The sequence below is a fragment of the Nicotiana sylvestris genome, chromosome 9, assembly GCF_000393655.2.
Source record: "Nicotiana sylvestris chromosome 9, ASM39365v2, whole genome shotgun sequence".
In the NCBI taxonomy this organism is placed as follows: domain Eukaryota; kingdom Viridiplantae; phylum Streptophyta; class Magnoliopsida; order Solanales; family Solanaceae; genus Nicotiana; species Nicotiana sylvestris.
In genome coordinates this window covers 3,579,122-3,606,893 of record NC_091065.1, presented here as the reverse complement: position 1 = coordinate 3,606,893, position 27,772 = coordinate 3,579,122, and the positions used below count along the sequence as shown (strand labels likewise).

The window sequence follows — 27,772 nt, the reverse complement described above, 5'->3', positions numbered from 1 at the left end:
GAGATGTTGTTATAAGAAGTCTCAATGTACTATGTATTGACTCCCTTAATTTTTTCATATGCTTGCTTATTTATATTTTGATTCTCCTTAGGGAAAATTCTGGCTCCGCCACTGATACCATGACCAAAATGAACTCATGCCCCCATCATCTCCAAATTTATGTTCCAATATCTTCTTATTATTTCTTCCCACTAACACCTCTATAATATAATCAACTTCGCATACATCTCTTGTATTTTAAAATTGAATATTTCCACCCCTTATACTATAAAAAGGATAGTGAAAATTCATATGCAAATGACAAATTGCTTGAGATTGAGGCATCAATATTATTATTGTTGTGATTTTACACCCATAAATCTTCACAAGAACAAACCATCCAAACATGGTGGACCTAGAACCTAAAATTTGTATATATGTTGACAAAAAAATATGGATACCTTATTTTATATAATAAGTTGAAATCTCAGTGGATTATAGCAGCAAAGCCATTGTACCTCTTGAAATAACTTGTCGCGTATTCAAGTCGTCTGCTAATTCTATGCACCGTTCACTAAATACACTCAGCTCACTGCAGCAATAGGCATAGACATTATGTTGTGTCTTATTTGTTATGGTTTCTTTAGGCTGCTTCCTGTAGTTGCCTCCTCTTTGTTCTTTATATGGTGTCTTATCTGTTGATGCATCTGCTTCGTTGTCGAGCACAATTCACGAACCAAAAACATATCTCCTAAAAAAATTTCTTTTCGGAAAAGGCCGTATACGAGTAAGTATTTGTTGAAAAAGAGAAATAGGATTCATACTTCCTCAGAAGCTTGGAGATGTCAAAATGTCAGTGATGCAAAAAGACCATTTAACTTAACATTTGCCGATAAAAAAGATGAAGGAGCTAATGTTATTTGTACATTCGAATTTTCTCCATAAAGCCTCATACCTATGGTACAGTCGTAGTATTATACAGTCATCACAGAAAAGCCTATTGCATTTCTACACTACCAAAAGCTTAGTATAATTCAGAGGCCGAAAAAAACCACTGGCTACTGCATTTGTATAATTCAGTTTTCAATCCATGTTAAGGTTCCCACGATTAGGTATTTGCTCGGAAGTTCCCCAGCACATGGTGCAAGATATGTTATCTTTTTCCTGAAAATGGAGATAATCGAAGATAAAGATCATACTCGCACTCAGAATAGCAAAAGTGACTGTCTAATAAGAGGAGAGTTCGAGTTCACACCTATGCATGTCAACGTCTGTGACATAGATGAATCCGGCAACATTACTGTCATGGGAAGAAAAGAAGTATATGAGACACAAAAACAGGTTTTTCTGGGGGAGGGAATCATGAGATGGCAGGAATATACACCACTTTGCATAATTTTAATGAACAGCATACTACTTAATGAGGTAGATGCTTCAATATCAGTGAAATATATTTTGTGAGAAACAGTGAAGGAAATGAAATAGTAGTTACCTCGCCAGTGAAATTTACAAATTTTAGATTACAAAGGAGCCAAAAAGACTAAAGAGAAAAATGCCAAATTTCCAGGCTACATCACTAATGGATGAAACTGAGGCTCCACATGCAATTACACGAGACTACTTTGCATTTCGTACAATTTTCACTCACCCAAGCACTGTTATGTTAAACTTTGTGTTATACATGATTTAAGCTTTTTGCAGAGAGGAGTGCAGAAAATGGTCCCATGAAGGCAATAACCCCTCACTGCCAACACCAAAAACTAGTATCCTTCGGCAAACAATTTAAGGATAAATTTAGAAATGACAATCACTCCCATTAGGCTTTCCAAATAAGTTACTATTTATTGTCATAAATTTTAATAGAAGTCATGTATTATGTGCTGATTTATCTTGTCATTTTAATAATAAACAGGGGTTTCTTTTACAGCTAGGACTCACAAATTAAGAGCAGTAATTCAAAAAATGAACCTCATAACCTTAAACTCTTTTAGCTAAAACAGAATAATCAATTATCACTGAGCATAAGAACGACGATAGAAAAACGAACTCAGCCTTACCTGGAAATTATTTGATCTGGTTCATTGGCATACGAGACGGCAAGAACCAAATGGAGCAAGTCCCGGTTGATACTAACAGAAACCAATCTTGTAGGATCTGCAGCAGGCTCTGCACCAATAGGTAAAGCTGAGCGTGGAGCCTGTGGTCCACCCCCAATTCGGTAGATGAACAAGTCACCGAAGTTCACTACATTAGAATGTGGTGAGAGGTCATTTGAAGGGCCATAAAAGTACTCCTGGTAGGGGAAGCAAAGACGAAATAAAAAGTTTAGTTTTGCATTACAAGGACAAGGTGAAAAATAAGAGGACCGCACTCCCTTTATCACTAATCTAAAAGGAAATCTGTACCCGTATTCTGTAGCCCCTTGCTTTCTGCCGTACTTTTGCATTCCTTGATACAACTCCACCGGACTTTTGAAGTTTCACTACATCCACATTAGGCCGATTCTTCAATACATCTTTTAGCATGCTACAAAGTTTTTCCTGCCCCGAGTACAACCACATAATAGATATAAGATCAACTTTTACAGTGTAGAAAACAGCTCTATAAACAAGTAATTGCTGCACACCAGTTCTCAAGCTCAATTAATGTCTAACAAGAATAGTTTGGCAACACTGAAATTTCAACTTGCCATACTTTCACTCTCTATTTCCTTTCCTTTTCATATCTCTATTAGTTGGTCCATTTTCAAAAGTTTCCTGATATCCTTTCACCTTCTACCCCTCTGATAATACCCACTCAAGGAAATGATTTTAAGTAATTGTTTCCGAATAAGACTATCAAGTTGAGTTTCTATTTTCAACTTAGTTAAGACTTTCAAAGATCCTCAGACCAACTGATAGAGCAACGTTGCCTCCACTTCCTAATAAAGAGTTACGAATTGGTCCAAAACAGCATAGCCTGTAAAAGCTTGTCTTTATCACAAACTATTAAGAGATTCATCAAAACAAACATCTTATAGCTGCCTCTTAGCACCACCAAAAAGAAGAGCCACACTATCTCAACGTGCGAAAATAGAGCTAAAGACAAGGAAACAAGGCCATGTTGACTGTGATTAAACAAGCATGCACATCAACCAAATTAAATGTTCCAAACTCTAACTTTTTCTCCTTTCTTGTTTTCTCAAGAGTCAAGACAATGACGTGCAAACCAAATCAAGTTCAATGGGTCAGCGCAGCTAAGCAAATCAACTATTTGGAAGCAACAAATTATGAAATTCAGAGATCCGCTCTCTCTCTCTCTCTCTCTCTCTACCTACCTACCTACTCCGGCCAGAAAATTGCTTTATAGTTGGTTATAAAGAGAGAGTTCCCAAAAAGAAGTAATCTCTTCTTGCTCAACTTTAGAAGCAATCAATGTCAACAACCAAAGATAAAATAAAGGATCAATCAATCAAAATCAGAGAGTACTATCATCAGAGGCAACTTATTTTCATGAAAGTAGATTTCATCAAAAAAAGAAGTTCAATATTTATCCACTATCCAGGCACTTCATCCACCTATAGAGGCATTCAATATTCATAGACTGAAATAAAGTTATTTAACATTGAGATATCAATTTGTATGACATCTTGAATAACTGACAATAGAACATAATGTTTGATATCTAAGGCTAATAAGCATTATTACTTTATAAAGAAAGAGCTAGACGAGGGTAGAGCAATGATAATATTCATGCCATTAAGCACAAGGATAATTTTTTCCCCGTCATGTTTAACTAGGATTCATTCATACTATAAAATAGTTTCCACATTACACAATAAGACTAATGACCATAAAACAATTCTAACATCATTTTAAATGTAATAGATAACCCCACAATATCATAGAGCATTGTTTGGTCAGCTTTCAAAACGTTTAACTAATTTACTCTAAGCAAACGGTGAAATCCTAAGCATTACCAGCGACGAAACAACAATAAACAGCAGGACGAAAGCCCAAACCTAACATACAAAACATTATGCCGCCTATTGGCTTCCCAGGGAAAACAAGCCATCAATGCAAAATCCACACCACATCCATCGGCCTGATCTTAGATTGTCTATACTCTTGAAACACTTGTTCTCTACGCCATACCACTCAAGACTTTTAGAATTTACATTGATAAGAATTTTCCCTTCCCTTTGATACATTGGAGTAATAAACCATTTGCCGAGAAACCTGCCTAGATCAATTCTGTACTCCTTAACCCACATATAATTCTTGGAATCTTTCAACATCCAAAAATCCATGGTATAATTGTCCTCAGATAAATTAACTAAACACAACATCTCCTTCATTTCCATCAATAACAAAGCTCTCTCGGGATAAAAATGACCTTCTGGTAGCACCACCGTACCAAACTCCTCTTTCCCCAAATCGAACGAAACGATTGCATCAATCTTGAAGTCATTATTCTTGTCCCAATATCCAATCCAATAAAACATATCGTCAACCAAAACCCCCCAACTATGAAGATAATACGGGCATTTTGCACTAACAACCTTCCAAGAACGATCTTTCAAACAACAACCTCATAACCTCACACCCAGTATCATTATCAATACCACGAGCATTAACCAAAATATACTCATGCCTCTCCTTTATATACCCAAAAGCAATACCGTTACAAGTAAGAGCAATACTAGTACAACAAGCTAACTTAACCAATTCTCGAGTACATGGATTACATACAGAAAACCCCTCCGTACCAACAAAACAAATTAACTCTCTTTTAGAAGGCAATACTGTAGCCCCTTGCTTTCTGCCGTACTTTTGCATTCCTTGATACAACACCACCGGACTTTTGAAGTTTCACTACATCCACATTAGGCCGCTTCTTCAATACATCTTTTAGCATGCTACAAAGTTTTTCCTGCCCAGAGTACAACCACATAATAGATATAAGATCAACTTCTACAGTGTAGAAAACAGCTCTATAAACAGGTAATTGCTGGACACCAGTTCTCAAGCTCAATTAATGTCTAACAAGACTAGTTTGGCAACACTGAAATTTCAACTTGCCATACTTTCACTCTCTATTTCCTTTCCTTTTCATATCTCTATTAGTTGGTTCATTTTCAAAAGTTTCCTGATATCCTTTCACCTTCTACCCCTCTGATAATACCCACTCAAGGAAATGGCTTTAACATATGTGAAAAGGGCCAAGCAAGGCACAACAATTCGATAGTGATCACAATAAAATTTAGGCAATTGCCTTGGCATTTTGGGGAGGGAGAACTGAGAAGCCGTACATGGGTAGAAGCACATTGGTGAGAGGAGTTCTCATGTACTTTAATATTAGAGAGTATATGCCAGAATGAACACACTTATGGTGCAGTTAACCTGCAGAATGTCCAGGAATTACCCCAAACGACACTGTGTTGTGCATTTATCATTTTCGATACCTTTCCAGAAAGGTGACTGACAAGACGCGCGGTGGGGTTAATGCTAAGCTGGAGGTGTGGCGACAGATCCTGAAGCCTAAAGGTTTCAAGTTGAGCAGGACAAAAACAAAATACTTGGAGTGTAAGTTCAGTGTTGGGACGCATGAAGCAGAAGTGGACGTGAAGCTTGATACACAAGTCATCCCCAAGAGAGATAGTTTCAAATATCTTGGGTCAACAATACAGAGTAACGGGCACATTGACGAGGATGCCGCACATCGTATAGGTGCGAGGTGGTTGAAATGGAGGCTCACTTCTAGGGTTTTGTGTGACAGGAATGTGCCATCTAGACTTAAGGACAAGTTCTACAAAGTAGTTAGACCGGCCATGTTGTATGGAGCCGAGTGTTGGCCAATCAAGAAATCTCATGCCCAAAAGATGAAAGTAGCAGAAATGAGGATGTTGAGATGGATGTGTGGGCATACCAGAAAAGACAAGATTAGGAATGAATATATTAGGGACAAAGTGGGTGTGGCTCCTGTGGAAGATAAGTTGCGGGAATCGAGGTTGTGATGGTTCGGCCATGTGAAGAGGAGAGACTCTGATGCCCCCGTTAGGAGGTGCGAGAGGTTGCCCATGGCGAGTCAGAGGAGGGGTAGAGGGAGGCCTAAGAAGAACTGGGGTGAGGTAATTAGGCAGGACATGAATCTACTCCAGCTTACCGAGGACATGACCCTCGATAGAAAGGTGTGGAGGCCGAGAATTAGGGTGGTGGGTTGATAGATAGTCAAGAGTTTCGCGTTGTCTTACTAGTAGTAGTAGTACTAGTCGGGTATTTTCCTACTCCTAGTCCCTTGTTTTTAAACGGTGTGTCATTATTAGCAGTAAGATTGTCTCTATTCTTGTAGCTTTGTATCCCTAGATCTCTGTCATTACTCGTTTTATTTGCTTCCATTGTCTCATTACCTTGTTGTTGTTATTGTTTCCTTATTGCTTCATTTTTAATGTTCATGAGCCGAGGGTCTTTCGGAAATAACCTCTCTACCTTCATAAAATAGGGGTAAGGTCTGCGTACATACTATCATAAGGTGGGACCAATATGGTGCAAGGACCCCGGATTTACAGACTTTCGCCTTCAAAGTTCTAAGTTTAACTTGTAGTTCATCCGGATGTGAAAGTAACTTAAGCGTTTTTGAACACGTGAGCGCTACAAAATAAAACAGCTAATACGGAAAAAATTTGCTTAGAGAAAAGAATCTGGAACGGTGCTGCTAGAACAGGTGAAGTTTGACGATTAAACTGTGAAATTGTAGCTTCTTTTATAGAAGTATTTGGGTGTATAAAACTAGAAAGGATTTATATAAAATAAATTTGTATATAGTTCAAATAGACAAAGAAAAATTTACCAAATAATAAAACTCTTAACGAAAAAGAAGTCCAAAAAACTCGTCTTTCACCAATTTTTTTTTTTATGAAAAATTAGTCCTTCAAAAATTTTACCAAATAATAAAGACTCCTAACAAAAAAGCAAAAAGAAAAAAGAACAAAAAAAGAAGAAGAACGTGTGAGAGAATTAGCCAAATGTTGGGAGTTGAACGAAGAATTAGGCAAAAGTTTACTAACTTTCCTAGAGTGTCAATAATAGGAGAATAATTAAATAACTATGTCTAAATTATAGAAAAATTAATTAAATGACTATTTCTAAATATTAATGAAATACTCAAATTACTATGTTGTCCAATGTGAACTCTATATTTTAAAGGGTAAAAAAGACGAACAACATTTCGCTAAGGGCCTTCGTGTTTCTAATATAGCATAGATAAGTGTAGAATGTGCCTTTGAGGTTTTGAATTTTTGTCCCCTCGCTCACAGCACTCAACAACAACAACAATAAACCCAGCGTAATCTCACAAGTGGAGTCTGAGGAAGGTAGTGTCTACGCAGACCTTACCCCTACCTTGCGAAGGTAGAGAGGTTGTTTCCAATAGACTCTCGGCCCAAGGAACAGTGACAAGGAAGCAACCAACCATAACAATAACAAGACTCAAAAGTAATCGTGATGCTCTGTATTATTATTTCTGTCCATTCTATTTGTGGTTGGAGAATACCAGTGGCATCTACATGTTTTTATGTAATAATCTTCATAATAAAAAAAACAATAACAAGAAAAGAAAGAAAACACGGACTCACGTATACTAACAAATATCTAAGATAAGAAAATATTACTAATAGTATAAGTAAGAAAGAAACAACGTATCATAAAAAGGTCTCGGAACAGGAAATAAGAATATTACTTATACTACCGGTAACACAAGGAGATACCCTCGACTCTCTATCAACCTTCAACCCTAATTCTCGACCTCCACAGAACTCGAGTTTCCAACTGATATTTAACCCCATGGCATACATATCAAATTCCTTCGTGTGCAAAACTAATCATATAAAATGGACTTCACTGTCAGTAGTGGAACATACCTGACCCAAGACAAGAATAACTGTGGCACTGAATGTATCAATCGCATGGAGTAGCAACTGCAGAAGAAGACGAAATGGTGACCACAACACTCTAAATGCTACCCTGGCTGTCTTTTACACACACAAAAAAAAGGAATTGAGCTTAAATACCTCATAACCAACTCCCTCTATCCATCCCATTGTATTTATTACCATGCCTGAAGCTCGAGATTCAGCATTGCCAGAAAATTGCTTCTCCAGAGTCTGAGCTAGCTCCTTGACGAGTACCTTGTAGTGATCTATGTTGGCACTGTCAAATAGAGAAGTGGTGTCTGCTAGTTAGTAAATATGCTAAAAGCAAAGTGCAAGTGCTAAAGCAAGTTTTCTTCATACAAACTTTATCTTGTACAAGGGACGAGGTCAAAATAACACTATGTCATGGTACAAGGTTTCTACCTAGGAGTCACATGACCAAAGAAGTAGACCATAGGCATTTCAAGTGGAATTCCTTCAACAGGATCAATAGGCAACTCGATTGGTGTAGCAGCAACACATCCTGGAATAGTTATCGATCCTTGACCTATGTCCAAATCCACAAAAGTAGGTTTCCATCCCTGTTTTGCTGCCCAACTAAGAAGCATCCTTGATAAAGTACTCTTGCCAGAATCTGTAGGTCCCACGACGACGACCCTTGGGCCCTGACCAAATCAAGTATGTTAAATCTTGTCGATGAAAAACATGTAGTTCTCATAAAGGATGTCTATGGTTAATTAACAGAAAGGAGCTAAGAATAAGGTTAGCATAGAAATCCTCAATGTATATCAATAACTAGGATAATATACACTCCTCAAGAGAACCCTAAGAATCACCATTTCCACTTCCTATCATACCCAAGTGAAGTATCATCTTACAAAAACGCAGGCTTCTATCATTCATATATTACCTCTTACTCTTGTAACCTCTCCAATTTGGATTCCGTGCATTATCACGACAGAAGCTAATGTATCTTAAGGAATCGCAACATTAAACAAAGCAGATCAACAAGAACTTCCATGTGTTCCTAAAGGCTGACCTACACAACCTGAGAGTGGGCAAGCACCACCCCATTCGGATTGCCCCTATAGACCTGCAATGATTAAATAAAAACTTTACCTAAATTCACTCTCTCATGACCTAACAAATAAGTTCTCAGTATCAAAAGTTGCATAGAAGAATATCATAAGCAAATCAAGTTTGTCAAGGTTTATGATATGGTTTTCACTTTCTATTAGACATCTTTGATTTAGCGGCTTGATTTAGTTCCTACAATGCCCCAAGGATTGTCAAGCAAGGAGCAGTGTTGTCAAAGGTTCACTTGATGTGAGCTTGAACCCTGAAGATAGGTGGGAAATAGGTTCTGCGCTTTGCGTTGCTTAAGCGGCTCTTCAATAGAGGCACCAAAGCGCTAAGCCGTGCGTCTCATTGCCCACGGGATCTGTCTAGAGGAGAACCACACTAAACTATAAATATTTTACCTAATTGTATTATTCTTTTCAATTCCGTTGTCTATCTAATTGTTGTTTGGGTTTATGATTACATTCTTCTTGAACTACATATATTTTTTATATTCCCTTCAATTGTTTGCCTTTTTCATTAAAACTCACAATTTTGCGTTTAAAGTCTCAATTGACTTCAATATTTTTTCTCCTTTTTGCCTTTGATAACTCTGGGAAGGAGGACCCAGCTAGGGTTGCAATTGGCTTTCCTATAGCTTCCTAAATCTTTAACTTGATACTACCACCTTCGGGTCATGCAACTAGTTATCTTCATCACCAGTACCCAGGATTTGTAATCTCTCTCCCCCCTACAACCGCAAACATCTTCCCATGGTACGAAACTTGTCAGTGATTTTGTAAACCAGAGAAAGTTGGTTTCCTTATGCCCCATAAGCAGAAGAGTAAATGATTAAGAAAGAGAAATGAACCTTTTAAATTCTTTGAGTTTTACCCTACGCTGAACAATAACCAAAAATGATACCTGAGAAGTGTCAGAATCACTAGGCGAAGCTTTGGCACGATTTCTTCGTCCATCAAGTACAGCATGAACATTTATATAACTTATCATCGGTGTCTAGAATAAAAAATTACAACGTGATTAGCCATTCGGTTTAGTAAAGCTCAAGTCAATCAAACCATTCTGAAATACAAAAAAGTAAAAGAAATTTTAAAAAAAAAGTACAGATGGCTAGGGAGAGAGGCCACACCTCATCTGCTGTATAATCAGTTTCAGTGGGACCATCCATCTCGATTGTGGCTCCATACCAAGTAAAAACCTAGGATTTACAACTTGAACAAGTCAAAAAAAAAAAAGGAACAGATCCACTCACAAGATGCAAACTCTTGAGCAAGATATCCTGATGGGCGATTCTTATTCTTATTTTTGGCTAGAAAAGAGTTTGATTCACTTTTAACAGACATCAAATATCAAAGAACCACTGCACACGTAAATGCATTTTTTCCCTATTTTGTGGTAAAATAAATATTCGATCACAATCTGAGCACCAATTTAGTGCTGCCTAACAACAATACAACTTCCCATTTCTCGGAAAAAAGAAAAGCTTCTTTAGAGGTTGAGTGGACTCGGAAGTTCAACCCAAATCTAATTGCAAAAGCATTCCCATTACAATAATCCCTGGAAATGAATGAGTACACAGAAGGCAAACAGGATAATGTTGACTGCAATAATGTATAGCTCCTACATTGTGGAAACTACTCCAACTAGCTAGCCTCTTTCTAAACCTCGTAAATCTAGAAAGAATTTTTCATATCCTTGTATTTCGGCAAGAATTGTCCCCTCTCTCCTCTTTCCTCTCTTTTCTTGCCTCTCCCGTCTCTTCTTTTTCCCAGAACCCCCCCCCCCCCCCCACCGCCGGCGACCACTCAGATTTGGGGACAACACGCGTTGTCCGCGGCCTCTCCATCCCCCTTCTTCTCTCCCCTCACTTTCTTTTCCTCGCTGCTCCTTTCCTACCCAGCACCCCTCCCCCGATTGCTTGAACCATCCCCCCCCCCTTTTCTCTTGATACTCCGCCCTAGTGTGTGTGGAGGTCGTTGATGTGTTTTGTGTGCTGTAAACAGGACTCCAAGACAGGATTTTCCACGGCGAGCGAGCATCCGGGCAGCTAGACCTCCAGCAGATTTTGAGCAGTTCTGATGCGAACCGACGATTTACATCCGGTTCTTCGGTGTATCCCAAGCTATTCCTAGGTTCTATCTCTCCTTCTTTGATGGTTGGTGTCGGTATATTTTATTACCTATTTCTTATTGTATCGGCAGTATCTTGTATTTAACTTGTCTAAGATTGGACTTGCCTGCCTTGTTCTGCTCCTGTCACTAAATTGAGTTTTATAGTTAGATACATAATTTGTGCCTGCTTACCTGTAGCCATAATAAGCATCTTTGGACCTTTAGGTATTTTTTAGACTATCCATCCTGTAGCGCTTTGGTCTAGTGGCCGCGACGAGATATGATAGAGTGAGGTCATGTCCTCGGAGGAGGGGGGAAGGAGGAGAGGGCAGGGGTGGGGGGTAAGGGTGGCAAGGGGGTAAAGGAACCTTTAGGTTGAGAGTAGGGTCATGGAACATAGGGACTTTAACGGGGAAGTCGATAGACTTAGCGAAGATTCTCTACAAGAGGAAGATAAACATAGCCTGTGTCCAGGAGACTAGATGGGTGGGAAGTAGGGCTCGGGAGGCCGATGGGTTTAAGTTGTGGTACTCAGAGATAGTGAGAGGGAAGAATTTGGTAGGCATTTTAGTGGATAAGGAACTTAGAGAGCTAGTGGTAGAGGTTAAGAGGGTGAATGACCGGTTGATGGCTATTAAGATAGTCGTGGGAGGGCATACCCTGAACGTAGTTAGTGCTTACGCACCTCAAGTGGGTTTGGATGAGGAGGTTAAAAGGCGTTTCTGGGAAGATTTAGATGGGCTAGTGCGGGGCATTCCGCTCACACAGAAGCTTATTGTAGGAGGAGACTTTAATGGCCATATCGGGATGTTGTTTGGGGCATGATGGTGTGCATGGTGACTTCGACTTTGGAGATAGAAACGGAGGAGGTACTTCGTTACTGGAGTGTGCCAAAGCTTTTGATCTGGTGATTGCTAAATCGTGTTTTCCGAAGAAGGGGGAGCACCTGATCACCTTTCAGAGTAAGTAGGCCAAGACTCAAATTGATTATCTACTCCTCAGAAAATGTGATAGAGGTTTATGCATGGATTGCAAGGTCATCCCAAGTGAGAATCTTACGACTCAGCACAAGCTATTGGTTACTAACTTAGAGATCAGGCGGACAAGGATAAAGAAGGTTCTATCTGGCCTGCCTAGGAACAGGTGGGGTACATTGATTAAGGACAAAGTTCGGGAGTTGGGGGAGAAGTTGCGGATTATAGGGGCTTGGGGAGTAGTTAGAATGCGAGTTGTATGTGGACTATGACAGCGAATTGTATAAGAGAGACGGCTAGAGAGGTGTTAGGAGTCTCGAAGGGTTTCTCTGGTGGCCATAAAGGGGATTGGTTGTGGAACAAAGATGTTCAAGGGAAAGTGGAAGCTAAGAAAGCGGCGAATTTGAAGCTTGTAAAGAGCATAGACGAGGTGGAGCGGAGGGCAAACAGAGAATGTATAAGAAAGCTAAGAAGGAGGCGAAGTTCGCGATTACTGCAGCTAAGCAGTGTTAAAAATAGCGTGAAGCGAGGAAAAGCGACAACCCCCATTTCACGAGATGCGAGAAGCAAGAAGCGAAGCGCCCGCTTTTTTGAAGTGAAGCGGAATTTTTAAAAAAAAAATTAAAACAAATACAGCATAGACAACACATGTAATTGTAAGCAAATGTTCAATACTTGAATTAAAAAACTAAAGAGTAGCATTAATTAAAGCACAAAATAAGCATCTTATTCTTCTACAAGATTGTCAAGAGTAGCACCAATTGGGCAGAAATTGGGCAGAATTTTTCTGAAAAAAATTCGCCATCATTTCCGCGCTTTTTGGACGTTTAGAAAGAAAAAGAAGAAGAAGAATGAAAATAAAAACATACATGTTGAAACTTGAAAGCTGTTGTTGTAATGTTGAAGAAGAAGAAGAACCCTAGTTTGCTTGAACAAATCGTTGCTTCATGTGAGGAAGAAATCGCTGGTTTTTTTGAGGAAGAAAAGGCTAGTTTAGAACCCTAGTTTGCTGCTGAAGAAGTGTCTAAAACAGAAGACTCAACAATTTGGGTCTTTTAATTGAAAAAGACTCGTTTGCGCCTTTTAATTCAAGAAGCGATCGCTTCTTCCGCTCCCGACCGCTTCACCGCTTCTCGCTTTTTAGAGAGAAGCAGTCGCTTTTCTGTACCTGAGCCGCTTTTAGTTGGGGTAGCGACCAACCCATCGCTCTGCTCGCTTCTCGCTTAAAGCGAGGAAGCGGACGCTTTTTTTAACACTGCGGCTAAGACCGCGACGTTCGATCGTTTAAATGAAGAGCTTGGAGACAAAGGCAGGGACAATAAGCTGTACAGACTGGCCAAAGTGAGAGAAAGGAAGGCCCATGATCTGGACCAAGTAAGGTGCATAAAAGACAAGGTAGAGTCTTGTTGGAGGAGGCACAAATCAGGCGAAGACGGCAGTCTTACTTCCATAAACTCTTGAATGAAGAGGGAGATAGGAGCATTGTATTGGGCGATTTAGAGTACTTAGAGCGACATCATGATTTTTGGGGACTATAGACGCATAAGAGTAGGGGAGGTCGAAGGGGCTATATGTAGAATGAGTACAGGTACAGCGACCGGGCCAAACGAGATCCCTGTTGAATTCTGGAAGAGAGCGGGTAAGGCAGGCTTGGGATGGCTCTCTAGGTTGTTTAACGTTATTTTTAGGACAAAGAATATGTCTGATAAGTGGAGGTGGAGTACGATGATTCCGCTATACAAGAACAAGGGGATATCCAAGACTGCAACAACTATAGGGGTATCAAGTTGCTAAGCCATACGATCAATGTCTGGTTGAGGGTGATAGAAGGGAGGATGAGGAAGAGTTGTCCATTTCCGACAACCAATTTGGTTTCATACCCGGACGGGTCGACTACGGAAGTGATTCACCTTGTGAGGAGGTTCGTGAAGGGTGTTCATTGACCTACAGAAAGCTTAAGATAAAATCCCATGAGAGGTCCTATGGAGACGTTTGGAGGCTAAAGGAGTGCATGTAGCCTATATTAGAGCGGTCAAGGACATGTATGAGGGAGCTAAGACCCGGGTAAGGACGGCAAGAGGAAACTCGGAGTACTTTTCAGTTGAGATGGGGTTGCATCAAGGATCAGCACTTAGCCCATTTTTATTTTCCTTGACGATGGATGCATTGACGCGACACATCTAAGGATAGGTGCCCTAGCGTATGTTATTTGCAGATGACATAATTATGTTGATGAGACGCAGGGTGGTGTTAACGAGAGGCTGGAGGTCGGGAGACATACCCTTGCATATAAAGGTTTCAAGTTGAGCAGGACCAAGACAGAATACTCGGAGTGCAAGTTCAACGGTGTTACCCAGGAAGCAGACATGGATGTGAGGCTTGATACTTAAGTCATTCCTAGGAGAGAGAGTTTTAAGTATATGGGGTCTGTGATTCAGAGTGATGGGGAGATTGATGAAGATGTCACACATCGTATCGAAGCGGGGTGGATGAAGTGGAAGCTCGCTTTCAGTGTCTTATGCGATAAGAATGTGACATTGAGACTTAAAGGTAAGTTCTACAAAGTAGTGGTTAGACCGATTATGTTATGTGGGGCAGAGTGTTGGCCAGTCAAGAACTCCTATGTCTAGAAGATGAAAGTTCCTGAAATGAGGATGTTGAGATGGATGTATTGGCATACTACGTTTGATAAAATTACGAATGAAGTTATTAAGGACAATGTGGGAGTGGCCCCCGTGGAGGATAAGATGCGAGAGGCGAGACTTCGATGGTTCGAGCATGTTAAAAAGAGAAGCACAGATGCCCCAGTCAGGAGGTGTGAGAGGTTGTCCTTGGGGGTCGGAGGAGGGATAGAGGTAGGTCAAAGAAGTCTTGGAGAGAGGTAATCAGGCGGGACATGGCGCAGCTTGAGCTAATCGAGGACATGACCGATGGGAGGGTGTGGAGGTTGAGGATTAGGATAGAAGGTTAGTAAGCAGTCGAGTGTTTCCCCTTGTCTTCTTGTTTCAGTAGTATTAGTGTTAGTATGGTATTATTTTATCCTTAGATGGCTATTAACATATCTTGTATTGTATTACTTGTTATCAGTGCTTCTTTCATCTTGTATCTTGCTATCTTAATCTCAGTTTTCTAATATGTTGTATGTTATTACTTGATATATGCTTCTTTCTAAATATCTTGCTATCTTAGTCTCATCTTTTCTTTAGCTGTAGGTCTATCGCCTCTCTGCCCGTTCAGGGTAGGGATAAGGCTGCGTACACCTCACCCTCCCCCGACCCCACTTGTTGTTGTTGTTGTATTTCGGCAAGTAGTTCTTTTGAACAAACATACTCTAAATCAATAACTGATGTCCAAAAGATATATTAACCAAAAAAAAAAGAGACAAAAACTTCAAAGATATACACATTCATGAAACTTGCAGCATGTATTAAATGCATCCAGCAACAGATTTTCATAAGCATCAAACAGTTAGGCAATCGGTCAAGGGCACACATTCATTTGATTGCATAGATGATGGAAATAATATCATACAGCAAATTTGAGTCTTGGAGGGATGGTAAGCCAGATTTCAGGAGGGATTTCAGTTCCAAAAATCTCAGCTGTTCCAGTCAAGAGCCGAAGACGGAGGGGCAAGTCGAGGCTGGTTTCAATTCGGAGCTCACATTCTTTATCCAGCTTCACCTGCCTCACAGTTGTTGAACCACCTGTTGCTGCCAATGGATTGACATTTGTGCCTCCATAAGCCATATGAGATCTGCTTCTATTGTTGGCTCCGACTATCTACCAATTTTCACCAAGCATATGGGTACACTTTAATCATAATAGAAGATTATTAGTCCATATACTATTGTGGTGGTGGTTTTTTTTTTTTTTCTTTTTTTTTTTTTTTTTTTGGGGGGGGGGGGGGGGTCAAGGAAAACCCACAAAAAACAAGCAAAATAAACCCATAGCAATTGCAAAAACGACAAATGGATAAAGGAGACCTCCGGAAAAAATAAAAAAAGACAGATTCTAATACCTACATTAAGGGTACATAAGAAAGGAAAAGGGAAGGACATACTCTATTATTTTTATAAGGTATCCTGCTATGCACATAGGTGAGATTAACTAGTTCCAATATAAGACTTCTTTTTTTCCCCTCGTTATGATCAACATCAAGTTGGATGCTTGAATGTGGTGTTTGATGCTTCTTGGTGCTGCTTTGACGATTGCAAAATCACTGGATAAGTTTTCGAGTAGATAGATCAAATCCCAACGCAGTCGAAGCTCCACAGGGGTACCAACTCAAACCCTTCCTATCCAGTTCAGGCTATAACCTAAAAAGGGGCTTTTACTTAGAATCTAAGCCTTTTGAAGTGCCAGTGGTTATAGCAGTGTTACAGGGCTTTCATGATTCCATTGGGAACAAACTATGGTCATGGTATCTATGGTGAAGTTGGCACATGCACCGACGTCTATGCTCATAATACACATATGACGAGTGCCACTGACGAAACCAGGAATTTCGTAAGGGTTTTCAAGATTTATTATATATGTATACAAAGTAATCCGACCTATATATTCAATATAATTTTCTATATACAATATAATCTTTTCAATGAAGGGTGTTCAGCTGACTACCACCTTCACTATATGTGGCTACGCCAATAGATGAGTCCAAACAACAATTCTTTTTATGGGATTACGTGTATTCCATATTTATCACATGCTACCAAAGAAGTAAAATATTAAATTAAAAGAAAACGTTTTTCAATCAAATTCTTCATTCCTGAGAAGAGGAACAATCCTATAGGGCAAAGGTGCTCCTTTTCTCAGACCTCTAATTTCATAGAACCCTGAATATGCCTCAAAGGATAAATTACCAACATCCAAAAGAAATGGTAAATTACCAACATCCAAAAGAAATGGACTTTAATAGAGTGGAATGGACACAGAGAAGTAATATTAAGCATGAGCAACAAAAACAGTTAAAAATAACTGCTTGTGCTACAAAGTTAAGAGTAAAACTCAGAGCACATTGGCTACAACAACAACAACAAACCCAGTTTGATCCCATAAATGGGGTCTGGGGAGGGTAGTGTATACGCAGACCTTACCCCACCTCATAGAGATAGAGAGGTTGTTTTTAATAGACCCTCGGCTGAAGGAACAATGAAGATAAAGCAACTAAGTAGCAAAGAATATTAGCAACAATGTAACAATATTGGCTGATAAAAATTATCTAATGTCACAATTTTTCTAATGACCAATTGGACACTAAAGTACCAAGTTTCTACGCAATCAAACAAAGACAAGAAGGAAAAACAAATTGTAAGGGAATAAAAACAAATTGGGGCTTCTCGTTTAGAGTGGCAATCAAGAGGAACAAAGTCAGTGAGGAGGAGAGGTACCTACGACGAGAATTTGCCGGAGAAAAAGAGAGCAAGTTCGCCGCCGAGCAAAGACTCTGTGTTTCAGTACCACTAGGCCCAAATTGAAAACGGCTACTGCTATATACGGCGTCGTTCCAAATTGGCGGGCCGCCAAAGATTTAGCTCAGTACACGACTACGCTCCTTAAAAAAGTTTTATATTTCTTTCGTATATCACTTGGACCAAAATTAAACAAAGAATATTCCTTAAATAGAACTTTTATTATAGAAACATTTCTTGAACAATTTAGTTTAGATTCTGTCATAATCTTGTTAATCTATATTAGATTTTGTCATAAAATCTATTTAATATTTTAAAAGTGCTAAGTGGTTTTTTCTCAATATGCCACTTGGGTGAACCTCGTGTTTCACTGCCCTCCTTTTAATATAATATAAATAGATTGTATTAAAAGGAAGGGAAATCGTCACAGCTATTTTTAGAAAGAGTTCGACTTGATTACTAATAGCCTGTTTGAGTTTTTTTGGGCCAAAAGTGCTTTTTTTTGGTCAAAAGTGCTTTTGGCCAAAAATTGTAGTATTTGGCCATGCTTCTGGAAGGAAAAAAAGCGCTTTTGAGGAGAAGTAAAAGTAGTTTTTGAGAAGCAGAAAAAAGTAGTTTCTCCCCAAAAGCACTTTTCTGAGAAGCACTTTTGAGAAAAATACACTTAGAAGCAGTTTTCAAAAGCTTGGTCAAACACTAATTACTGCTCAAAGTGTTTTTCAAATTAATTAGCCAAACACAAACTGGTTCTTACCAAAAGCACTTTTTTTAAAAGTACTTTTGAGAAAAGCTCTTTTCAAAATAAGCTGATTTTAGAAGCTTGGCCAAACATGCTATAAGTGGGCGTTTGGACATAAAAATTGTGAATTTTAAGGGAAAAAGTGGGAAAAATTCAAATTAAAAATAGTATTCGAAAATTAGAGTTATGTTTGACATTAATATAATTTGGAGATATTTTTGAATTTTTGTGAGTGCTTTGAAGTGAATTTTGAAAAAGAACTTTTTGGAGTATTTCAAATTTTGAAAAAATTCTGAAATTCAACTTCTAAGTGAAATTTGAAATTTTCATGGTCAAACACTGCTTCCAAAAAAGAAGTGGAAAAAAATTCAAAAAAAAAAAGAATCTCTTTTTATGGTCAAACCTTATTCAATTCAATTAGATTCGAACTTTGACTGACTAAGTGAAGTGACTAGTGAAGATTCACCCAAAAAAAAAGTGACTAGTGAGGTTAAAGTATTAAAGTAATGGAATAATACATAAATACCCTCCTATATTTGCCCCGCATATTCAGTTGCACACTTTGCGGGGTCACTTTTACTTTGAGGGAGTCCTATAACCCGTTAAATTTAAAATAATTTTAAAGTCTTTAACTCTCCTATGTATACAATATAATGAATGCATCCGGGTGCACCCACACCTATTGGACACTATATATTCACCAACCATTTTGATCTATATACACAGTATAATTTTTCAATCAGCCTGAGCTCCGCCTCCGCTTGTGCCCAACATCAAATATGAGAAAACGTTGGACTTATTTATGTCAGACAAAAACAGGAGAACATAATATATGAAAATGTCTATTAACAATAGTGTTTAAACACATCCTTACATTTCACAGATCAAAAGATTTATTCAAGTTTCTATCTATCTATTTACAATTACTAAAGTGAAAGAATTACATAAATACTTATGAGAAAAAGGAAGCTAAGCACCTCCTTTAAGTGCTCCTCTTCAACAATTCAATAGGAAGTTGAATGACCAAAAAAATAAAGAAAACAAGTATATCTGCAAATACCAATCTGCAGAACAGATCATGAATTTCGTGCAGATTCGTCAAGCATCATTCCTTTCAGACTCTTGGCCAACCAAATAGCCGTCTCCCTCGGTGAAACCTTGTTTTTGCCGAAAGGTTTTAGAACGACAGCAAGCTCTTCTAATCTGTCTTGCTCCAGTAAGTCAGCAGATAATTCTAATAGTCCTTCAAGTGCATCTGCCCTTTGTCTAAAAGACTTGACATCTAACGTTTCCTTTACCGGCCTTTCCTCCTCTGCAGCCGGTTCTGAAGAATCTATTCTTGGTGCTGAAGAGGTTGGAGTGCTGTTGTTTCTTACGTCCATCTCCTTATTATGGACACCAATCACCGATTCAGCAAAAGTAGAAGCATTTGGAGTGCCATGAGAACCTAGACTGTCGATATCAATTTCATCTCTTACCACATTTATCAGTTTCCCAACATCAGCACCTGTCTCCATAGTGTCTGCTGCTGGCTGTTCACAACCAACTCGGAAACTACTGTGTCGAATGACATGTATGACGCCGTCAGAAGCAGCTGGTTTTTCAAGAACCATATTCTTTGGAACAACCGTCGTTAGTCCCTTCTCTGACGACAAATTGTTTTGAGGTGAAAAAGGAGGGAGTGAGGGAGTAATGCTTTCGGTCGGAGAGCATAAGAGTTCCTTTGTAATAAACTTGTCATCACCATCGGTTTTTGAGGCACTGTCTGAGTGAGGAAGACTAGTTTGACTCAATGGAACAAGAGGAGCAGTGGGAGAGGCAATTTCTGTTGTCGAGGATGACAACTTCACCATAAACTTATCGTCCCCAAGGGAGGCCGAAGTGGGGTCTGATTTCTGATTGCAAGCACCAACATCCATAATGTGATGAGGCTCCTCAACCTTATCGATGGAGCATGGTTCAGAATTCTTGTTATCAAGGGTTTCCCCTGAAGCAAAAGCAATCTCCGAGAGAGATGAGTTAGTGGTTGACCAGGAGGGCCTTGATCTTGTGGTCTCAGTTTCAGTAGCTCTTTCGTGACTTAGGAGCATCTGTTCGGTCAAATTTATAAAAGGAGGAGTTGTTGCGTCGTCACAAAGTTCAAATCCTTGAATTGATACATAAGAAGAAGCAGAAATGCTACTCTCCGCCTGCGTTTCTTTTGAAGCTCCTAATGAAACCTTTCGAGAATGTTGCACACAATTCTTTATAGCATGTTTATGGCAGTCATCGGGTGTAGAATCAGGAATCGTTTCAGGACACGGGGAATTGTCGCCCGGACCAGACTTAACATTATTGTTAAGAATATTCGGGGCATCATGCCCCACTTGTTTCATCCTTCTGGGAAATGAGGGCCGTCTAATCAGGTTAGGAGGTGTACGCAGTCTCAGCTTTGCAGGAAATCCATCTTCAGCAACGTGCTTTGAAGGACCAGAGGGAGAGATACCCTCATGTCTAGGTTTAGTCTTGGTACTGGACTCAATGGCAGGCAACTGCAAGGAAAGAGGCATTAATTAATTATAGGGATTTTTTCATTTTTGGCCCGTTGGCCGAAATTAATTACGGGCGCTAGCCCAAATATACAAAAACATATTGATTACGGATATTACATGTATATTTATACTTGATATACAAAACTTATACATTTGCCTGTTATTATTTTTTAGGGCGGCCAAAAAATGTAATTATCCCTTAATTAATTATACAAACCAATAGGCAAATACTACTGGAGATAAGAGATTGAATGGCTAAATTACCTGATGCTTTAAAGTATGCGGTCCGTGATTCCTTTTTGTCGTATCACATCCAGTCTTTGCTGATACAGGAGATGGCGTCTCTGCATTATGTTTAGAAGTAGGAGTAACTGAACTTGGTTTTGGGATCTTTGGTGATGTTTCGATGTGAGCTTTCTGTGCACCTGAACCGCCAACTTTAGCTCGGTTGCCCCTCATCGGGGAACTATGCTCTCTCGTTTTTCCTTCTTTCATAGCCAGCACGATACTTTTTATTGTTTTAGGTTGCTTAGCTTCTGCATCACATCTCCTCTCTTCATCAATAATGTTCTTAGATTCATAGTCATCTGTATCTTCAGGAAAGATATCAGCTCCGTGATTTTCGTCAAAGGAATGAGGTTGCTCAAAGTCCATATCGTCGTCAACAAATGCAACATCTATATCAGTGCCCTTATTATCATAATTGGAAGCCCTGCTACAAGAACTTGTACTACTTTGGCTTTCCGCCATGTTCTTTCTAGAGTCACGACCAGTAGCGACAGGTTTTTCAATATGATTTGCCACGCGAGTAGTAAAGGATGGTCGGTATTGCTCAACATACGGCAGCAAATACGGGTGCTTTAGGAGCTCAGAAGCCTGAAAAGGTTGAAGTCAAATGATTGAACTACGTATTATTCCGACGCAAAAGTTATGGAAGAATAAATCCTTGGTAAGCTTACACTGGGACGATGCTCGGGATTCTTTCTTAGCATGCCTTTAATAAGTGTTTTCCTGTAAAAACAATATATAACAATATTCAATATGCTAAATTACATTATAAGTGTAATAGGAGAAAGTTAAATCAAGAGCAGTTTGTTGAAAATTTACTAAAAGTTTGGAAAAGAAAATTGAAAAAATACGCGATAACATTTGCCATAAGGATTAGAAGTACACACAATTTCGTGTTTCATAGTGATTAAATTTGATTCAAACATAAAGCAATTGTGACAAACAAATGGCAGACTTACAAGGATGGAGAATAACAAGATGGCAGAGGCCCAATGGACGACCGATTAATCTTGCTTATTAATCCAGCCATGTCCTGAATCATTATCAAGATTACATTTTCAGTCCAATTAGTATGAAGCTCTAAACTTGAAGGAGGGGAATCAAGGAAAAGAAATAGATTAGAGTAGAATCTTACAAATGCTTTAAATGCAGGGCGATAAGCAGCCATTTCATACATACAGCAGCCTGGTCAAAAAATGAATGACTTTAATCCGCAGAAGCTAATAATAACATTTAAAACATAGTGCACGACACTCAAGCCAATAAGTGTAAGATTAATAGTTAGTATCCTCACCAATGTGCAATTGGTACTTTATACATTGTGACTTCAAATTCTAAAAGCATCGCCTTAATATAAATGCACTACTCTGATGGAGAGTATAAGGTATAGAAAACTGCATACCTAGGGACCAAATATCTGACTTAAAACCATAAGGAATATCCGCAAGAAGTTCAGGGCACATGTAATTGGGAGTTCCAACTACCTGGAATATGAAACAAAAATATATCATCAGCTTTCTAAACAAGTATCTTCTATCTTTACTTATTGCACAACTACTTGTAACAGACGGGTGGGTTGGACTCTTCATCCTCGGTTTGTATTTTCTCCGTTCAGAGTGAAAATGTTTAAAACAAACTTCCAAATTTATTTAGGTATTTGAAGCGCAGACACGCGTTAAATCATTTTCAAGCCCAAATGCTTCATCTAAAACACACTAAGCACGTTATGATATTTTATAGTTGTTTTATCACCAGAACAACAAATCCTGAATATTTTCGTTTAATCGGGATTTTGAACTTCCAAAAGATGGATAGCACTTGAGTCAAAACTCGAGAGAAATCAAAAGTGGCGTGTATATGTCGGTAAACAACAACATATCCTATATAATATGTCAATACATGTGATGTGTCTGCTCTCTTCGAGTACTAACTATTTATGTTGAAATAATTAACCAAAAGTAGTATTGCCCTATTCAATATATCTATTCAACATCATATCCTAGACACCTGAGAACGTCACCCAATTTTCTCTCTACACTTTTCTACAGGTGCAAGCTACAATATGTAGCGCTATCAAAAGTTCCAATAGTCTCCATTAACCAAATAATTCTAATAATGGGAATGTAGAATGCAAATTTTTGCATTTCATTGGATGGTATATCCAAATTAGACAGTAAATAAAAAAGAAGTATGTATATCGGAAGTTACCGAAGAAGCCAAGTCATCTGCTTTCAATGTTTTTGCAAGCCCAAAATCCCCTGCAACAAAGAGTATTGCCGAAATAAGAATTGCATTCATCTCAAGTTCAGTAAAAAGAAAGTGCACTGAACTTACCAAGGCGAACATCTTGTTCCTTGGTGAGAAAGATGTTTGAGCACTGCCACAACAGGTTGTAAAAATTACCTTAGAAAATAAGGAGATAACCTTAAATGTAAACATATTGACAAATATTGAAATACATACTTTAAGGTCACGGTGCAGCACATAATTTGAATGCAGATATTCTACTGCCAATAGTAGTTGAGTGAACCAGTTCAGAAGTTTCTGCAAGGGGAACATTTACTTGAACAATCAACAAACAAAAACGGCAAGAAATTGAAATCTATTCTAGATAAATTATACAGTACCTCCTACAATCCAAATTTATAACTAACATGTCTCATTCGAATTATTAGCTTAATAATCTATGGACATACCTCTTCCGGAAAATATTGACCATTTTGTTTCTTCATCAGTTCAGCCCTATCAAAAATGTTTTATTAAAGGGGGGAAGCAAAGACTTGAAACCCTTGTTTACCAGTTAAAGCACTAATAACAGAAAACTATGTCAACATGAATTGTTCAAGAAACTTACATATCGCCACCTTCGCAATAGCCAGTAACAATGCAAACATAGCAGCCCTGCATTTACGATCAACAAAGGGCAAATAATTACATTATGTACAAAGAAGTTAAGTCCGACTCACTGGCAAAAACTTCACGTCTTTCACCTTCTCTACCCATGCTTCCTTGAATTCAACAATAAATGGATGTTGAATCCGTGCAATTAACGCCATCTGCACATCAAAATCTGGATTACATCTACGTAGAAAATCTTGAGCATATATGTATTCATGTAATGCGTACGCAGACCTTATCCCTGCCCCGATAGGGCAGAGAGGCTATTTCCGATAGACATCCCACAAACACTAAGACGCAAATGAAATCACGATCAGATAAACAAATATACATGCAATTGACAAACATGTAATGTATCTCGAAAAGCTTAAGGAGAAATGAACTAAAGCAACAAGTGCAAGTATTCTTCACGAAGTTTCTAATATCTCCAAGAATAGGACAATGTCAAGTCTAGAATCTCAATAAACTGATACCGGAATACAATCAACGGGCTATCACAGCAAGAGAAGATCAAGTAAAAGCAGAATCTTGAGCTAGCTTTTACGGTTGAATTAGGTCCAAAGTCCATTTTTTATCATGGTATCAGAGTCAGGCCCTCCCAGTTCTTATTTCACCTGATGTTGGGCCCCCGTATTATGTTGTCCACCCTCTAATTGTCCGCCCTAGGCATGCAGGGGAGTCCGTAGTCCCACATCGGTTGGATGGGAGGCAATTTGTCTCGTCTTGGACAATCCTCGCCCCTTGAGCTAGAGTTTAGGGTTGAGTTAGGCATATGGTATATTTCTTTAACAGTTTTCAAGAACCCTTCAGACACTCAATGAACAGTCCAACAAAGTATGAAATCAAACAAAACATAGAAGTGGAAGTCAAACTCAATAGTAACTAACCTTATACTACTATTCAAAAATTTGGGAGGAAAAGGCATTGTATTCAACAAATCAAGCTAAAGAATCTTTTCTTCTTTGAGTAACTCAAACAGAAAAGGGACATAAAATATAATCATTAACCAACAAAAAAGAATAAAAATCTACCTCTTGATGAGCAGATCTCCTGCATCTCTCTGTTTGTCGAGCCAAACGGATCTTCTTTAACACATACCTATCAATTAAATAAACCCCACAAAGAAAATTTTACAAACCAAATCAAACTACAGAAATTCAAAGCACATATTCAGGTAAAAATAAAAATTATAGTTTACTTTTTTCTCTCCTGTTTGTGATGCACTAGAATAGCTGCACCAAATGCTCCACGCCCAATCTGTTCCATGATCTCATATTGATCCATTCTTGATTCCATCTCACAAATTGCCCTTTTGAAATGTGTTCAGTAAAACTTGCTTTCGACTAGGACCATGTATACATATGCAAACAAAAATTCTAAAAAAGAGTACAATATACTGAACTCATTCTGAATTCACTGACTCTAAATCTTGAATCTGTCAAATATAATGACAAAATGAGAGACAGTAAAATTAAATCAATCACTGTACATTTTCTTCATTCAGTCAAACCCCACTCTAATATTTTGGATCAACAGCAACTACTCCTACCCATTTGCAGATAAATTCCAAAGAAAAAGCAATACCCCAAAAAAGATATACACACAAAGATTGCTACTTTAATCAAAGGTAGGTAAGATTTAAACCCAAATGGCTTTTTGGGGTTTCAAGAAATGACATTTACACTACAAAAATTACTTCCTTAACAACATATATACGTAAAGTTTGAATCTTTATACGGCACGCAAGTTGACCCAAACACCACCGTCACAAAAAGTACGAATCTTTATCCAAGATTGGTAAGATTGGAATCAAAATGGCCTTTTTGGGTACTCAAGAAATGAGATTGACAGTACAAAATTTACTTCTGTATCAAGATATATGCACAAAGTTTGATTCTTTATCCAAGATTGGTAAGATTGGAATTTAATTGGCCTTTTGGGTATTGGGAAAAGGAAATTTAGGGGGTCTCTTTTAGGTGCTGAGTCAAAATAGAATGAGAAAAAAGGAAAGTGGCTGAGCTTTGGGGTGCGTGTGTTTTTCCTCTTTTTATTTTATTTTTTATTTTAGCATTATTTTTTCGTCTCAAATTATTTATCTTAATTTCTGAAAATAGATATCTCAATTTAATTACGATACATTTATTTTAATTTATTTGTTATTTTAGAAGTTCAAAATAAAACTAATTATTATTTTTTATTTTACCCTTAATAATAATTATTCTTAAAAATTACAATTATTTCAATTATGGCATAATATTATGAAAACACGACAAATGATTAGAGTTGGAGTAAGTACCAAAGTATATACTATTGCTTTGCTTTCTGGTTTATTCTTGGAGAGGCTTAGGAAAATATTTCTAAAATTATTTGTCTCAAATTATTTATTATTTTAGAAGTTGAAGATTAAATTAATTATTTTTTTTTATTTTACCTTTATTATTAATTATACTTGAAGATTACAAATATCTTTATAAATAAATATTAAACAAAAAAAAATATCTTAAGACAAAATAAAATAGTCCAAAATCACTCTAATTAATATATTCTTAGGAAGCGTGTAAAAGAGAAACACAAAAAATAATTTAAGACGGAGGGGTATAAAGTACATATACTATTGTTTTGGTTTTTGGTTTATTCTTGCTTCTTGGGGAGGCTGGTCTTAAAAAAAACAGTTGCCACAGTTCTCAACTCTTCAAGCATTTGTGGAGCACATTCATTAATAAACACAATTATTTTATAAAGTAATGGTCTACATATTAATGTTGAAAGATATGGAATTATTATTATTCTAATCATGGATAGGGTAGGTTTAGTTTTAAGTCGGTGCAATTTCCAACCATTTTTTCTCTTACATGGACATGAGTTTAAATGTTATACATTTGATAGTTTAATTTTCTTGTACTATTAGGTTATTTAAGAATTTAAGTTTTACGCATTGAAAGTACAAAAATATTATATATTATTTGTGTAATTAATGTATTATAGCATATTATTTATTTTTATATTATCATTAACGTGTATTAATAGAAAAACATGCACTTACTTTTTAAGTGGCCTAATAATAAATATGTTTTCATTATTAATGTATAAAACATAAATTTGTCATTTAATAAGTAATAGTAGATAATTATATATAATAATCATTGAATAATAACCTAAATTAAGTGGGAAGTAAATAGGTCAATCACAGAGAACGTGTAAACACTTTTTACATTTTCAGTAATCCTAGTGTAGTAGTGTTTTTAGTTCTAGAGGTTTTCAAGAGAATATAAATTTCCTGCAAATATATTAGTCGAGATCTTAGCTTTTTTTTATCACTAATCACTTTATTAGTTAAAAAAATTTATCTCTCAAAAAAGATAAAGTTCTCATAAAAGTAATCCAATTATTAAACAATTATTGTAGGGGGTCTTCCCGTTTGATGTATAAAAAAAATAATCTCTGTATATAATTTTATACTATACAATCACTTGATTTTCTGTACAAAATCTTTCGTATTAAAATAGTAAAATAAAATGTCTGATTTCCAATATAAAACTCGAAATAAGTATTGAAAACCAAACTTATTAAGTTCAATGTAACATATACGAAAACTATTCTAATATACTATTAGATAAGAATATATAAATTGAGCAATACATCAATAAGAATATATATCTCAAGATAAAAATACCTTTAGATTAGGCAATTTTCACATAATAGTTCATGTATGTAATCATATATTATTATATAGCCCGTAATAATTCATGTATTATTATTCACCACATAATAGTTATTGCTTTTTTTTTTAAAAATAAACAATATAAAAATGGTGTGTGAAAAAACCTGAGAATATCTTTTTATATAATCGTT

General features: G+C 37.6%; 2 protein-coding genes across 7 annotated transcripts; both read right to left on the bottom strand.

The window, feature by feature from the left end:
• Positions 1 to 832: 832 nt before the first annotated feature.
• On the bottom strand, positions 833 to 17,592 carry LOC104238607 (protein CLP1 homolog). Of its 6 annotated transcripts, none has more exons than XM_070155901.1 (12): positions 17,444 to 17,592; positions 15,585 to 15,863; positions 10,098 to 10,166; positions 9,872 to 9,964; positions 8,312 to 8,553; positions 8,027 to 8,165; positions 7,877 to 7,933; positions 4,789 to 4,890; positions 2,385 to 2,519; positions 2,037 to 2,272; positions 1,235 to 1,279; positions 833 to 1,143 (listed from the first exon to the last, which is right to left on the bottom strand). In XM_070155901.1, exons 2-12 carry the CDS (start codon positions 15,798 to 15,800, stop codon positions 1,056 to 1,058), a joined length of 1,422 nt encoding a protein of 473 aa, XP_070012002.1. In that variant the 5' UTR covers positions 15,801 to 15,863; positions 17,444 to 17,592; the 3' UTR covers positions 833 to 1,055. The 6 variants fall into 6 exon arrangements, with proteins under 6 accessions (XP_070012002.1, XP_070012003.1, XP_070012004.1 ...); XM_070155902.1 differs by having other exon boundaries at positions 15,585 to 15,833; positions 17,444 to 17,589; XM_070155903.1 differs by having other exon boundaries at positions 17,448 to 17,583.
• Positions 17,593 to 19,023: 1,431 nt separating this feature from the next.
• Positions 19,024 to 25,931, bottom strand: LOC104238605 (serine/threonine-protein kinase Nek5-like). Its single transcript, XM_009793005.2, has 14 exons — positions 25,119 to 25,931; positions 24,952 to 25,018; positions 24,013 to 24,078; positions 23,877 to 23,923; positions 23,719 to 23,764; positions 23,486 to 23,566; positions 23,357 to 23,399; positions 23,231 to 23,280; positions 22,425 to 22,506; positions 22,158 to 22,207; positions 21,982 to 22,055; positions 21,694 to 21,745; positions 20,999 to 21,610; positions 19,024 to 20,734 (listed from the first exon to the last, which is right to left on the bottom strand). Exons 1-14 carry the CDS (start codon positions 25,214 to 25,216, stop codon positions 19,280 to 19,282), a joined length of 2,823 nt encoding a protein of 940 aa, XP_009791307.1. The 5' UTR covers positions 25,217 to 25,931; the 3' UTR covers positions 19,024 to 19,279.
• Positions 25,932 to 27,772: the final 1,841 nt, after the last annotated feature.